Here is a 15,468-nt window from a genome sequence, read left to right on the forward strand (position 1 = left end):
CACAACAGTTGACTGGGCAGCTATAGGTCTAGCAGAACTTTTACAATCTGACTTGTTGGAAAGGTGGCATCCTATGACGGTGCCATGTTGAAAGTCACTAAGCTCTTCAGCGATCATGGCAACGGAACATTTAGAATGAACGACTGGGTCGCATCCATAGACAAAAGGACTTAACGACTGGGTCGATACTCTGGCAACCGAACCGATAGAACGAACGACCAGCCGACTTGGGTAGTAACCCTAGATGTGTGTCGGACTATATCTCATGGAATAATTAATAGTATGAATAAATTCATCAAAATCATGTTTTTAATGAAAATATGTCAATCATTATTTGAATGTTGGTAACCCATTGTATACAAATGATAATGCCCTCAAAGCTGGTGTTTGGAGGATATATTAGCATGGCTTGCTAATAATACCCATGGCAATATATATAATTTCCAGTGTGCCTTGTATTTTGAAGTGAATAGTAGAGTTACCACCCATGACAGAATTTGTTAGTGGTTGTTGAATTTTTTCATTTTCAAGACATGGTTGTTGAACTTGTTCATTTTCAGTCCTGTGGACTTAGCCAAGTGAATTCCTATTCGAATCTAGCCAGTGTTAGGACATCCAACAGTTGGAATGTTTATTCACCTGCAACCTTTATTCAGAATGACTGTTAGGGTTAGGAACATTAATAAAAGGAGACTACCATTTAACCTGGAACAACCATTTCAGTAACAGGTGCAATAAATCAAACTAACTGATTGAATTTGTTTATTTATCTTTATGTAGCATACGATATTGTAATGAATCAATGTACAGGCAAAAACACTATTAAACAATCCTATTTGTTTTGCTGCAGTAGAGCATGCTGGGAAATAAGATAATGATGGGCGTGAATTTGATGATAATGTTTTACATTCCACAGAGAAACTGACACAATCACACTTGAAACTGGTTATTAACACCCAACAATGGGTTTATTTTAAACCACAGTCAATTTCACTCTTGAATCAACAGGTAACAGTGGTCAATTTGCTGTGTACATTCCCTCTTTAATGATATAAAGCAAAATTGGCTATTTATGGATTACCTTCCATAATAATCTGAAATGTCAGCTCAATCTTGATTGATTAAATAAAACATTAAAACTTCTGGTATGATAAAGCAAAATGACTTCCAAGAATGGCACAATTCTTGAGCCTCCCAGACAATCAGCCTTCCTGTTCACATTTTGCCCAATCTTGCCATCCACCTGCATAGTGTTGTGCGCTAGAAAGAGAGAGTAAAAGAAGAGAATAAGTGAGCGATTAATGTTTATAGAACTGGGCAGTAGGAAGCCTAGTGGTTAGAGCATTGGGCCAGTAACCGAAAGGTTGCTAGATCGAATCCCCGAGCTGACAAGGTAAAAATCTTTCGTTCTGCCCCTGAACAAGGCAGTTAACCCACTGTTCCTAGGCCGTCATTGTAAATAAGAATTTGTTTTTAACTGACTTGCCTCGTTAAATAAAGGTTAAATAAAAACTGATATAATGAAACAGTCCCTGTTTTTCACAACTACAGCATAAAAAAAAAAATATTTCCATGTACTTGATCAGATGTTTTGGTACTGTATGTGGCACTTCCCCATGGTGCTGAGCATGCTGGGTAAAGCACTGTTGTGTAAGAAAGTGAAATAAAATAGGGAGTTCCCTAAATGGGCCTTAAACAAAATTAAGTCAAGAGCTGAATTGTATTTTCTATAGCATGAAAAAGCATGACATGAGGAAATCTCTAAAGTGAGAAGTTATTTCTAGCCTATGCATTTTATGTCAATATGATATAGGCCTGCAATGTATAGTATGGTACTACTAGTAGTGTGTGGATAATGCAGTCTCTCACTCTTTATATCCTAGAGAGACGGCTTGGTCTAGGGCTTTTTGGCTCCTGATCCCAGCCAGGCAGGAAAAGACAATGTGGTCTGTCGGCTGGGGCATGTCTCCACCATACTTCTCCTTGAACTCCTCAGGGTTCAGCTGGAGGGCAAGGTTCACTTGTCCCACTGCAATGGAATGGAAAAGAACAGTATACAACAGAACTGAGGTATAAAGAGCAGATTTTTTGTATATATATATTTTTTTTACACGATTGTGTCCTATATTTATCATCTCTATCTGCAAATCTTCTTTCAGTAGCCTATGTCCCCTAACAGTGACCTAGGAATGTCAAAGAGGTTGGTGGAAGTCCATGAGAGCTACTAGAAGTTGCCATATCATAAAGTGTTTGTTTGCTATGAAATGTATTTGTTTTTGTGCCAGAAAATCATATTGTAAAAGAAAAGGTGAGCGGCACACACTAGGAGTGCAGATGCAATAATTTAATAACCAACGTTTTAACAGCAAAGCTGTCTCCATCAGGATAACACAGCGGGTCACGAGTTTATATATACACTGAACAAAAATATAAAAACACAACATGCAACAATTTCAATGATTTTACTATGTTTACAATTCATATAAGGAAATCAATCAATTGAAATACATTCATTAGGCCCTAATCTATGGATTTCACATGACTGGGCAGGGGCCCAGCCATGGGTGGACCTGGGAGGACATAGGCCCATCCACTTGGGAGCTAGGCCCAGACTTTTTCCCACAAAAGGGTTTTATTACAGACAGAAATACTCTTCAGTGTCATCAGCTGTCTGGGAGGCTGGTCAGATGATCCCGCAGGTGAAGAAGCCGGATGTGGAGGTCCTGGGCTGGTGTGGTTACAATGTGGTCTGCGGTTGTCAGGCAGTTTGGACGTACTGCCAAATTCTCTAAAACAACGTTGGAGGCAGCTTATGGTAGAGAAATTAACTTTAAAATCTCTGGCAACAGGTCTGGTGGACATTGCTGCAGTCAGCATGCCAATTGCACACTCCCTTAAAATGTAGACATCTGTAGCATTGTGTGACAAAACTGCACATTTAAGAGTGGCCTTTTACGACCCCCATCACAAAGTGCACATGTATACAGTAGTTTGAAAGGACACACATAGGTGTCTGTAATCATGGCTGGCTGAGGCTTGACTTCATTGGTGGATTTACAGATAAAATAGAACTTATAAAAAAGCATGACTGATTACATATGATCATACCGCCATAATCAAACAGGAAAAGGTTCATCCAGAGGCGGTGCTCCTAGTGGCCGGGGACTTTAATGCAGGGAAACTTAAATCAGTTTTACCTCATTTCCATCTCCAAGTTAAATGTGCAACCAGAGGGAAAAATATACACACCCCAACCAGAAGCCATGGATTACAGGCAAAATTCACACTAAGCTAAAGGGTAGAGATTCCGCTTTCAAGGACAGGACTCTAACCCGGAAGCTTATGAGAAATCCCACTATGCCCTCCAACGAACCATCAAACGGGCAAAGCATCAATAAAGGACTAAGATCGAAACGTACTACACCGGCTCCAACGCTCGTGAGATGTGGCAGGGCTTGCAAATTATTAGACTACAAAGGGAAGCACAGCCGAGAGCTGCCCAGTGACACGAGTCTACCAGACAAGCTAAATAACTTCTATGCTCGCTTCGAGGCAAGTAACACTGAAATAAGCATGAGAGCATCAGCTGTTCCAGACGACTGTGTGATCATGCCACGCTATCTGCAGCCGATGTGAGTAAGACCTTTAAACAGGTCAACATTCACAAAGCCGCAGGGCCAGACAGATTAGCAGGACGTGTACTCCGAGCATGCGCTTACCAACTGGCAAGTGTCTTCACTGACATTTTCAATCTTTCCCTGTCCGAGTCTAATACCAACATGTTTTAAGCAGACCCACATAGTCCCTGTACCCAAGAACACTAAGGTAACCTGTCTAAATGACTACCGCTCCGTAGCACTCACGTCTGAATCCATGAAATGCTTTGAAAGGCTGGTCATGGCTTACATCAACATGATTATCCCAGAATCCCTAGACCCACTCCAATTTGCATACGGCACCAACAGATCCACAGATGGTGCAATCTCTATTGCACTCCACACTGCCCTTTCACACCTGGACAAAAGGAACACCTATGTGAGAACATTAATCATTGACTACAGCTCAGCGTTCAACACCATAGTGCCCTCAAAGCTCATCACTAAGCTAAGGACCCTGGGACTAAACACCTCCCTCTGGAACTGGATCCTGGACTTCCTGAAGGGCCACCCCCAGGTGGTAAGGGTAGGTAGCAACACATCCGTCACACTGATCCTCAACACAGGGGCCCCTCAGGGGTGCGTGCTCAGTCCCCTCCTGTACTCCCTGTTCACTCATGACTGCATGGCCAGGCACGACTCCAACACCATCATTAAGTTTGCTGATGACAACAGTGGTAGGCCTGATCACCGACAACGATGAGAAAGCCTATAGGGAGGTCAGGGACCTGACCGAGTGGTGCAAGGACCTCTCCCTAAATGTGACCAAGACAAAGGAGATGATTGTGGACTACAGGAAAAGGAGGACCAAGCACGCCCCCATTCTCATCGACAGGGCTGTAGTGGAACAGGTTGAGAGCTTCAAGTTCCTTGGCGTCCACATCGCAAAAACAAACTAACATGGTCCAAGCACACCAAGACAGTCATGAAGAGGGCACGACAAAACCTATTCCCCCACAGAAGACAAAAAAAATTTGGCATGGGTCAACAGATCCTCAAAAGGTTTTACAGCTGCACATTGAGAGCATCCTGACGGGTTGCATCACTGCCTGGTATGCAATTGCTCGGACTCCGACCGCAAGGCACTACAGAGGGTAGTGCGAACGACCCAGTACATCACCGGGGCCAAGCTTCCTGCCATCCAGGACCTCTATACCAGGCGGTGTCAGAGGACGGCCCTAAAAATAGTCAAAGACTCCAGCCACCCTAGTCATAAACTGTTCTCTCTGCTACCACACGGCAAGTGGTACCGGAGTGCCAAAGTCTAGGCCCAAGAGGCTTCTAAACAGCTTCTACCCCCAAGCCATAAGACTCCGGAACCGCTAATCAAATGGTTCCCCAGACTATTTGCATTGCCCCCCTTCTATGCTGCTGCTGCTACTCTCTGTTTAATAACTCTACCTACATGTACATATTACCTCAATACCGGTGCCCCCGCACATTGACTTTGCACCGGTACCCTCTGTATATAGCACCGCTAGTGTTATTTTCTGCTGCTCTTTAATTATTTGTTATTTGTTACTTTTTTTTGTTGGTATTTTCTTAAAACTGCATTGTTGGTTATGGGCTTGTAAATAAGCATTTCACTGTAAGGTCTATCTGTTGTATTCGGCACATGTGACAAATAACATTTGATTTGAGATGTCATTTGGCTACATAGGCCCACAAACATTATTTACAATGGATAGCAAAAACACAATCACAAGAATGGCTTCAGATCAAACTCATCTACGTCATATTGTACCATGTTGCAGCACATTTTACAATATGCAAATTTGTTCTTTAGAGGTTTATGTCATGAGACAGGTCATAATGAAAAGGATAACTCACGAGGTACGTTGATTGACCCCGGGATGTTTCCGTACTCTCGGAGTTCCCACGGCTCCCGGACATCTATTACCACACTTGTTCGGGTAGCGAGTAGTTTCTTTAATTGTTCGTAAGAGACATCAGTTTCTGGCAATGGGGATGAGCTGAAACTACGTAACACGTACACTTTGTGGGTGGCATGGATATCTGAAAGATATAAAACAACGGTTGTTTACTAGTGAGCAGAAGAAAAAAAAACACATTTTGAATGAGTTTAATAGTGTAAAAGACTAACTACAAAAGTTTACAATTAAGCCTCACGTTTTCAACGTCGCTGATTACAGTGCCTTAAGACTGGTTATTAATTTCAACCCATGCCAAGCAGACTTACATGATGCACATCGGGAGTGAGTACCGAATGTGTTTGACAGCGCTCTTCGTGAGGCTGGAATGACATTTCGGTTTGCTAAAAGCCATGGAATAGCTGCAGCAAGCCTCGAACAAGCTTTCTGAGCCATGTCAATATTTACACATGAAACTAAATCAAAGGTTTCAAAACAAAACTCAAAACGACACTACTGTATTGACTGCGACAGCACTGTCGTTTTCTTCTTTGGGTTTTATGACGAACAACACTCAAAAGGTCTATTGCGCCACCAACTGGACGGGGGTAAAAATGTTTACAAAAGAAAATTCAACTCCACACAGGAGGCGAAAATATACATTGATCCACACGCACTTCAACAACAAAAAAAGTAACAAAAATATATACTTTCCCAACCCTTCAGTCCTTCAAAAACTAAAATACCCTACTCAGGCAGAGAATGTATGGGTAATTGCATACTTGGAGTGTGCCTGAAAGTGGGCGTTGCAAAAAAACAGCAGTTGGTGGATCAACAGTGATGAGCATAACATCAGCACTCCATTACTGGTTAGACCAGCCATAGCCAGGTGCACCATGGCTTAATGTCACCCGGAGCGAGCATACTGTTATGGGTGTAAATTCAAACACGTACCACAGGGGAATGCCATCACTGACCCCTAGGTCTAGGGCTCCTGTGCCTGTTTGCTTCTCAGGTTGTTCTTCTTCCCCTCTGCAGATCCAGAACCAGTCCCAGCACCAATCCAGATACCATTGGCCGGTCCCAGCACCAGACCACCCGACGAAGGTCGGAGGGAACAAACACCAGACCTTCACCCAGAGCAAGCAGACCACAGGGGAATGCCACAATTGACCTCCAGGTCTAGGGCTCCCTTGTGTCTGCTTGCTCTTCAGGTTGTCTTTCCTCCCCTCTACAGATCCCGACCCCGCCCCGGTGCTCGGTTCCTGTTTTCTCAGAGAACCACAGTCCCAACACCAACCCCTGGTTTTCCAACATTGATACCACCACAATTTCTAACCTGGCCCCAACACCAACCCATGTTTTCCTTTTCCCAGGCCCAACACCAGCATCAACCCTGGACACAGCACTGACTAACCAGAATTGCCACCTTCATCCAGCAACTGCCAGCTCAACCTTCCCCTCTCCAAAGACACATTGTGGACTGAATTGACTGGCAGATTTGTCTCATTCCTTTTTTTTTATTCATTGATTTCTTTGCTTCTTTTTCTCTTTACTTTTGTTTGATTGGATGATAATTTGGTTTGCTTTAATTTAATTGATTACTTATAGATTGAATAGTTGATTATTTAGAATATTTACTTGTTGAACATTTTAAACTGCGATGAATATCGGAATAACCAAATATTAACATAGCAGGTTAAGAGAACTAATGTAGCAGCTTATGAGAATTAATGTAGCCCCGTTTAGTATAATTAACGTGGCAGGTTACGATAATGAGGATAAGGTTAGGGAAAGGGTTAGGTTTAGCTAAATGTACCTCTTCAGATGCAAAATCGTTCAATCCCAGAACGTGTTCAACTGCAAAGCAATCAAGTGCCGTCCTTCTGACTGGCATGCGCAACATTGTGCGTGCACCGAAGTGTGCATATCACACCAAAGACAGTAAAACGCACTTCTCAAATCAAATCTGTCGTATGTTTACACAAGCATACACATTTTCATAAGAATATTGCTCCATAATTTACTTTACTACCATCATAACTTCGCTTTCCCTGCTAGCTGTGTTTAACCTGAACGAGCCACCATATTGCGTCACATGTTGAGTTCACCAATTTGACTTTTTGTGGGTTCAGATGGTAGTTCTCGATGTTCCCAATCGTTTTAGAAAGTCAAGTTTATAACTGAAATTGTATTTTAGCGTTTTGAACACTAGCTACAAGTATTCTGTGGACTTTCGAGTTTCTTGATTTGTATGACATACAGTACAGTTTTCAATCGTTTGAAATAAGCTACGACACTGCAGTGTGTTGACATATTAGCTAGCTAGCTAACTTGCTAGCTAATTGGCCAGTTTCAGGGCAAAAAAAAATAGGTGAGTTGTTTCACGTTAGCAACAACATATTTTTAAAATCATCAGAGGCAATGTGGTATGCCAGCTAGTAGCAAAACGCGTTTAAAACCACGAACTCCCAAGTTAACTTAGCTAGCTAACGTTAGTCTATATGGCGACCCCTTTGACAGTACTAGTAACTGTTAGCTAGCTACCTGTAACGTTAGTTAACTTGTCATGTATTGCGTTAGCTAAACATCACGGTGGCTTGACTTGGTTTTATATTGTTATATTAAGTGTAACCCAGTTAAAATAGATTTGTAAAACACAATTCAAAGTACTATTGTCTGTTTTTGTAGCTATGGCCTTCTACAAAATAGAGCTGTGTCATATGCTTTTGCGTTTGCATCATTGTTGAAGTTGGTGACTTTGTAAATTAGTTGAATGAACCATTGTCGATATCTCTACAGAACAAAAGATTTCAGCTATTGTCGTTTAGATTATTGTGTGTGTGACTGTGCCCTCCAAACGTTAGTTCAGTCTGGAGGCCAGGCATCATCAGTCTTGCCTCTCTACAGCTCTTAACCACACTATATTCAACTAATTCTAATTGTGGCGGCCATTCAAGACCATGACTATGTGATTCTTTGAATCTGGTGTTGTGTTGGGCTGGGCGGAAACATAAGCCTGCACATACAGCAGCCCGTCAATGCCAGAGATGCCCAGTAAGTAAGTAACTTTGCACGAGTTGGAGCGGCTCATAAGAGCAGATCTCCTGTTTCTGTAGCGTGAGGCAGCTTAATGAACAAGTATATCCCCTGGACGGGATGCTAGTCTATTGCAGGTCCTTACTCCCAATCTATCTCCTTAATGCTGGGTGCCATTTTTACTGTCTTTAGTATGACTCGGTCAGGGATTGAAATCCCAACCTTCCAATCTCAGGTGGACACTCAAATCACAAGGCCACTGAGTTGGTTACATTTGCCTTCAATGTTTTCTCTTGGCCCGGTCAGTTTTGGGCACTGCTTAAACCCCAGAGTGGTACTGATATTCCTATGTCTCTCCAATCTACAGCTACAGATGCGGCTAAAGGATCCCTTCTCGTTGAAAGTCGTCGGCATGACTAAGCGGACTAACAAGCCAAGGAAGCCTCGAGATGAGGAGTCGTCGGACGAAGTTAGCGGTAAGATCATGCTCCCTGTTGTGATAAAAAAAATACACGTTTCTATATTGGCTGCCTAAAAAAGTTTAATTGACCCAGTAAAGTTTTTATTTCACCTTTATTTAACCAGGTAGGCTAGTTGACAAAAAGTTCTCATTTACAACTGCGACCTGGCCAAGATAAAGCATAGCAGTGTGATCAGACAGCAACACAGAGTTACACATGGAGTAAACAATAAACAAGTCAATAACACAGTGGGAAAAAAAGAGTCTATATACATTGTGTGCAAAAGGCATGAGGAGGTAGGCGAATAATTACAATTTAGCAGATTAACACTGGAGTGATAAATGATCAGATGGTCATGTGCAGGTAGAGATACTGGTGTGCAAAAGAGCATAAAAGTAAATAAATAAAAACAGTATGGGATGAGGTAGGTAAATTGGGTGGGCTATTTACCGATGGACTATGTACGTACAGCTGCAGCGATCGGTTAGCTGCTCAGATAGCAGATGTTTAAAGTTGGTGAGGGAGATAAAAGTCTCTGCTCTAGTAATGGATAGTCCAATCATGTCTGATTAATTCTATGGCAGGGGACTCATGTAGTTCAGATTATGCCTTTATTTGACATCTATTGTAAATCATGGTCATTAAGGGATTTGTAGATGCTGGGTTAGCGAGCAACATCAATGTGTTGACTTCTTGCTCCTCAGGGCTGACCTGCCAGCATGTCAGCAAGGCGGTGGACCTGAGCTCAGTCAAGAAGGCGGTGACCTCGAGCATGTGGTCGATGTGTTCAGATTGCCTGAGGGAAAGGACTATGATAGATGGAGAGCCAGCCAGTGGCCACGACATCCTCGTATGCCTCAAGTGCGGCTTCCAGGTGAGCTTGGAATTTGAAATATTTTATCTAAGGTGGGAGGATGAAGGTTCTATCAGTATGAATTGCTGCACTTGACATGCGATTCGGAAATGAAACACTGTTCCTTTCATTTGTAACAATCTGACTGGCAAAGAATATGGATGGTGGTAGCCTATCTAAGAAATGGTGATCCAGTGATCTTTACCCCTTTCACAGGGCTGTAGCCAGTCAGAGAGCCAGCACTCCACCAAGCATCACCAAACCCTCCACCCTGAGTCCCACTGCATCACCGTTAGCCTCGGCACCTGGAAGGCCTGGTGAGGACCCTATAGCAACACATGGAACGTACAGATTATAACAGGACGACAACATTTTTTTTTACAGCCATTCTGCCATTCCAAATAGGCTGATGTAGCACTATCCCTTTGTCTTCACTGTAAGCAGAGGATCTTGAACTGAAAAGTTATTTGAATATTTACATTTTGCCTCAGAATCTCCAGTAAATGTTGTGAGCGGTAGTTATTCATACCACCTAAAATAATGAGAATTTCATATCAGTAAGCTGATGGCTGTGTTTGTTGCTTTTTCTCTCGCTCTCTCTCCAATTTGTTCACAGGTGTTTTGAATGTAACGAAGAGCTCTCCACTCACTGCAATAAGAAGGCTTTGGCCCAGACCCTGGACTTCCTACAAAAGCACTCTGTCAAGGCAGCCTCAGGTAACACGTTCAACACCTGACAAGGCCAGCCACTCAATGAAAGGTGATACATGTGAGGTATATTTATGTGTAGACCAAGAGAACAGCAGGCTACCTACCACCTGAAATGAAAAAGGGTGGGTAGTAAACAGTGATGCCGCACAAGGTGCTGCTACAACTCACACTTCTTTTTCAAATTGAATTATTGATGTTTCTTGGCCTTGACAAAGGGGCTGGACTAAATGAAAAGCTGAAGAATTGAATAAATGAGAACCACTATTCAAAAAAACTCTTCTATCTTCTAGGCTAGAGCCTAGATTTCCAAGAAGCAATTTCAGCTTCCTTTCACTTCTATGTATTTTGAGTGCAATTGCTATTGGTTTTTACAATATGTGCTAATACATAGAGATATAGGTTATTACTGAATGCAGTAACCCTCTGTGGAGACTCTTCTCTTCTATAAACTTACATTGGTGCCTGTAACTCCATTGATGTTCACCTGAAGGTGTGGAGTTGAGTGCAACACACCAACTCCCCCTGGTGGCCAAGGCTTTTTGGATTCCAGAATCCAGACACGTTTTTCTTTGAAACTGTGGCCCATAAAATTGTTAGCTAAGGATGTGCATCTCTTCTTTCATGAAAGATTCGATACGCATCGAACTGCATGGGCTCCGATATGATCCCGGAACGATACGTTTTAGTTTGAAACGATTCGGTGCGTTTCGGTTTGATTAGGGGAACAAAATGATGTGATGCGATTCGATGCACTAAAATGTATTGCATGAACACATTTCTATTTAAATATCTGCTGCTGAAGGGAGCTCAGGGACTGGGCCTCTCTGATCTGGATCTGTCTGCGGTTACTTCTCTAAGCTGAGTGGCCCCGTGTGTGTGTGTGTGTGTGTGTGTGTGTGAGACCATGTCAAAGGTGTGTGTGTATAGGCAGTTGAGCCCAGACTGAGCATCTACCACCCCACTATCAGATTAGGGGTGGTGGAAATGTATGCTTTTTGTCCCCCCCAACTTTTTATCTGAAATGACATCACCCACTGATTAACTTGTCATTTTTACAGATTCAACATGTTTTGAGCTAGTACTATGTCAATATTTATATTTAGAAATTAGCATGGTATTTAGCCAATTAATATTATGCAGCTTTGGATTTTAGCTGTCTTGAAAGTGAATGGTTTAGACAGGGTTCGTCAACTAGGTTAGGCATTGTGCCAATTTTTGTTTCTGAGCTAAGTCTGCGGGCCAGAACATAATTTGTATATAATATTAGCACAATTAATTGGCCTACACTACGAATTGAACAACATTTTTAACACATCTGATTAGTACATAATAAATTCAGTGACAATAACATAATAATTTTGATCTGATTACGCTCATAAAATCACCATGACCCTCTTCATTTATTTTAGTCTTTCTCTGTGGGTTGATTGGTGGGGGAAAACCGGTCTATTGTCTATTGTAGACTACACTACTTTTTCTAACGTCAACATTTGTTCAGAACAATTAGCTTGGTCGCAAGAGAATATGTCGCTCTCAAAAAGTATCAAAAGAAAGGTGGATAGTGAAAATGGAAGTTTCAGGGAAGAATGTAAGGAGATATGCGTTCATCTTACCGTATTTTCCCAATGCCAAGCCAGTGTGTCTTATTTTGCAATGAAATAATTCAATCTCAGACGTCATTATACATCTAAGCATGGAACTTTCAAAGTGGCCTTCCCGCCCCAGACAGAGGCCAGACGCAGAAACATTGAAGCCTTAACTGTAAGCTACACACACTGCATTTTTGGCGGACATATTTTGTCACTTAAACAGGTTAAATCTGTAGTTACAAGGAAGAGGGAAAACTGTCATGGACATGGTGGAAAAACTTTTAGCCTTCCGGGCTTGTCATCCGGAAGGCTACTGCACTTCAGCACACTGAAGAAACGACAGGCAGTGGGACCAGGCAGCAGTATAGTCACAGAGGTGATGGAAGACTTCAGCACACTGAAGAAACGACAGGCAGTGGGACCAGGCAGCAGTATAGTCACAGAGGTGATGGAAGCTTTCATCAAGCAGCCGAGGGACAACTTCTCCACCAGATTTGAAGACTACAGCATGCCCGAAGATATTGCATTTGTACTTGATCCTCTCACAGTCCGCCCAGGTGGACAATACTCCTCCCTTGCTAAGAAAATGATAGCCTCTCTAGATGAGGCCGCAATTCAAACTGAGCTGAATTCATTCCAGACATCGAGCCAAATCAGGGATGCGCTCAAGAACACCGAGTCCTTGTGTGCGTTTTGGGTGGCATGCTCTGAGGAATACAGCACAATAAAGATACTCGCGTTTTATGTGCTAACAATGTTTGGATCGACTTGCACCTGTATTAGTCCTCATTTTCTTCTATGTACGCAATATAAACTCACGCAATATAGACTCACGACAGGAACCGGCTTTCACATAAGTCAATTGAGGTCAAAATCACATCCATCTCACCTGACATCCACAAGATCGTATCTGAGGGAAATACAACTTTTCCGATTGAGTAAGTAACTTAGTGGCCTATATGACTGTATTTAGAAAATACTAACATTATCACGAGTGCTTATCCAGGGATATTTAGGTCTCAAGCTGACAGTATTTTCTGTTTATTCTGTCGTTACTGGAACAGGCTATCCCGATACAGACATTCAGACACACATTGCCTTTTTTTCTTAAAATGGTTTAATTTAAGCAACAACAACAACAAAAATGATTTTGAAAGATGCTGTTAAGCCTCACAGTTTAAGCCTACCTCAGCCAGTTAAGTTATTTTATATAGGCATAGGCTCGGGAAGAAATAGACTCCAATTAAAGCACTCTTGTTGTTTTGGAAAGTCAAATTAAAATGAAGATTATTGTTGAAATCAATTACTCGACTGGTGTTGTTTTTCTCCATATGTTGCTGTGCAACACTTGCATAACATGTTAGCTATATTATCAGCACCAGGCACTGTTCACCTCCTATTGATGACTGCGGTTGTAGCTTTACGATTCAGCAGCACAACAAAATGCTCCCGCAGCCTGCTTTTAGTTGATTGTCTCCTGCATTCTCTCTCCGCATGAATTAGGTTAAAATGTAACTTTTGCATTATTTAGATAGGGTAACTTCCTTCTTGGGACATTGCATTTGGGAGTTTTTGCATCTCAGGTCTGAGATTTTAAAATAATGTATATCATTTTTTTTAATGAAAGAAATATTCAGAATTTATTTGGGAGTGCCAGTTGGGGAACCCTGGTTTAGACCGTTTGGAATTTAAGCTCAGACCAATGAATACGAAATGATTGCTGTCCTTTATGAAATGACCCTGTTCATGTAAAAATGACCAAATACACTGACACTTTAAAGCAAAACTATTTCTTATGAGGAACCTGAACAATCTAAATGAAATCTGAATGATTGAAAACACCAATCAGCAGTTGGATCTGAGTTGCTGCTTCCACTCCCATAGGCTACACAACTCCGGTAAAACACAATTGTCTGCAGTGCATTTGGTAACAAGAACCCAACAATCTACAATGGTTGTCACTCAACTAATACAGCACAGTGTGCACAGTTGTTATCTGACAGTCATATGCACTTACATGCATAAAAGTTTGGTAGGCTACTGAACTGAAGGAGAGGACGCAACAGTTCAGTCGCAACAAAGAAATCATTTTTGGAATACAACAATATGAGTAAAAAACATCCATTAGTGAAGGCGACTCTTAACATTTGAATCGGTTTTCTGACCGATGCATGCTTAATTTGGATCGGTTTGTGCTGCACTCATATCTTACACATCAGTACCCGGTTCAAATGTTTATTGGTGAGTCATTACATCCCTATTGTTAACCATCATTTTCCGTATCAGTAAAATAATCCTCTGAGAATGTTGCGTGTAATAACCGGTATTGCTGTGCAAATATGTAAACTAATAATTTGCCGTAGTTTGCTTCAGGTTCAAGAATGTCCAAAGCTTTGTTACAGAACGTTTTTGCATTAAAAGACGCACTGAGGAGTGTTTTAAGTTGACGGAAGCTGTGATGACCTCCCCATTCAATTTGGTCAGGGCCACACTATGGCTTAACTGTTGACATCACTGAAATGAAAAGCTGCCGTTTGGAGGCCACACAGGTGACAACTGAAAACTCGTAAAGATAAGATGGTTCATTGTACAGCTTTTTCTCCTATTGAAGTGAGATGTAATAAGCAATTTGGTAAATGCTTTTGTGAAGGGGCCTGTACAGGATAAATTTCCTTGGAATTTTCAAGTAAATATTTCTTTATTCTGCCTTTCCTACACTTGCCATGACTGTTTCATGATTCTGCCCCTTCACAAAAGTGGTTGTGTAGCCTAGCCATGCGTTTCCCAAACTGTACAGACCAAGCCAATTCCACCTTACCCCAGCCAGCTGAGCCACCCTCAACCAGGCCACCACATTCTCCTCGACCCCCACCTCCGCATCCTCCCGCCTGCCCCGTGTTCATGCCTAAGCTTAGGCTGGTCCACCACAGTCAGTCAGGCAGGCTGTAGTGATGTGGGAGTGATGCTCCAGTTCCCCGCCTCTGCCGCATGACCGCACTCATTAGTGGCATTAGGCGCTTGAGCGACGCTCCCCGGCTGGGTTCCCTGAAGAACGAGAGCAGCTGTGTGGGGTCCGGCCACTGAGCCCCCCCCCCCCACAGTCCCCTCAGCTCACTGTGCCCTCTGTCCCATGCTGCATGTCTCAGCACCTCTGGGAAGGGCTTGTGGGGCATGCTTGTGGGATCCAGGGTCCAACAACGAGTCCGAAGTGCTGGAGATCAACAGCTGCAGCGCATTCCCAGAGACGAACAGTCTCAATGACTGGACACACACACACACACACACATT

At 42.5% G+C, this 15,468-nt stretch overlaps 2 protein-coding genes across 4 annotated transcripts in view; one reads left to right on the forward strand and one right to left on the reverse strand.

The window, feature by feature from the left end:
- Positions 1-943: 943 nt before the first annotated feature.
- Positions 944-6,699, reverse strand: tstd3 (thiosulfate sulfurtransferase like domain containing 3). Of its 2 annotated transcripts, none has more exons than XM_024399838.2 (4): positions 6,482-6,699; positions 5,487-5,672; positions 1,870-2,029; positions 944-1,260 (listed from the first exon to the last, which is right to left on the reverse strand). In XM_024399838.2, exons 1-4 carry the CDS (start codon positions 6,495-6,497, stop codon positions 1,203-1,205), a joined length of 420 nt encoding a protein of 139 aa, XP_024255606.1. In that variant the 5' UTR covers positions 6,498-6,699; the 3' UTR covers positions 944-1,202. The 2 variants fall into 2 exon arrangements, with proteins under 2 accessions (XP_024255606.1, XP_024255597.1); XM_024399829.2 differs by lacking the exon at positions 6,482-6,699 and adding an exon at positions 5,857-6,183.
- A 903-nt stretch (positions 6,700-7,602) lies between these two features.
- LOC112232854 (ubiquitin carboxyl-terminal hydrolase 45) overlaps positions 7,603-15,468 on the forward strand; it is a 44,728-nt gene continuing 36,862 nt past the window's right edge. The window contains exons 1-5 of one of the 2 annotated variants that reach the window (XM_024400110.2): positions 7,603-7,901; positions 8,934-9,042; positions 9,732-9,901; positions 10,097-10,197; positions 10,497-10,597. In XM_024400110.2, the coding sequence (XP_024255878.1) occupies positions 8,940-9,042; positions 9,732-9,901; positions 10,097-10,197; positions 10,497-10,597 (475 nt within the window). In that variant the 5' untranslated portion in view covers positions 7,603-7,901; positions 8,934-8,939. Of the gene's footprint in view, positions 7,902-8,373; positions 8,589-8,933; positions 9,043-9,731; positions 9,902-10,096; positions 10,198-10,496; positions 10,598-15,468 lie in introns of those variants that run through there. The other variant, XM_024400115.2, reaches the window with a different exon arrangement.

The sequence above is a fragment of the Oncorhynchus tshawytscha genome, linkage group LG03, assembly GCF_018296145.1.
Source record: "Oncorhynchus tshawytscha isolate Ot180627B linkage group LG03, Otsh_v2.0, whole genome shotgun sequence".
NCBI lineage: Eukaryota > Metazoa > Chordata > Actinopteri > Salmoniformes > Salmonidae > Oncorhynchus > Oncorhynchus tshawytscha.

Excerpts from the sequence above, each read along its gene's own strand:
- tstd3 (XM_024399829.2), bottom strand. The coding sequence starts at position 5,983 with ATGGCTCAGAAAGCTTGTTCGAGGCTTGCTGCAGCTATTCCATGGCTT. Across the intron at positions 5,673-5,856 it reads TCACTCCCGATGTGCATCAT|ATATCCATGCCACCCACAAA; the intron begins GTAAGTCTGCTT and ends TATATCTTTCAG. Across the intron at positions 1,261-1,869 it reads GTCTCTCTAGGATATAAAGA|CGCACAACACTATGCAGGTG; the intron begins GTGAGAGACTGC and ends CTCTCTTTCTAG.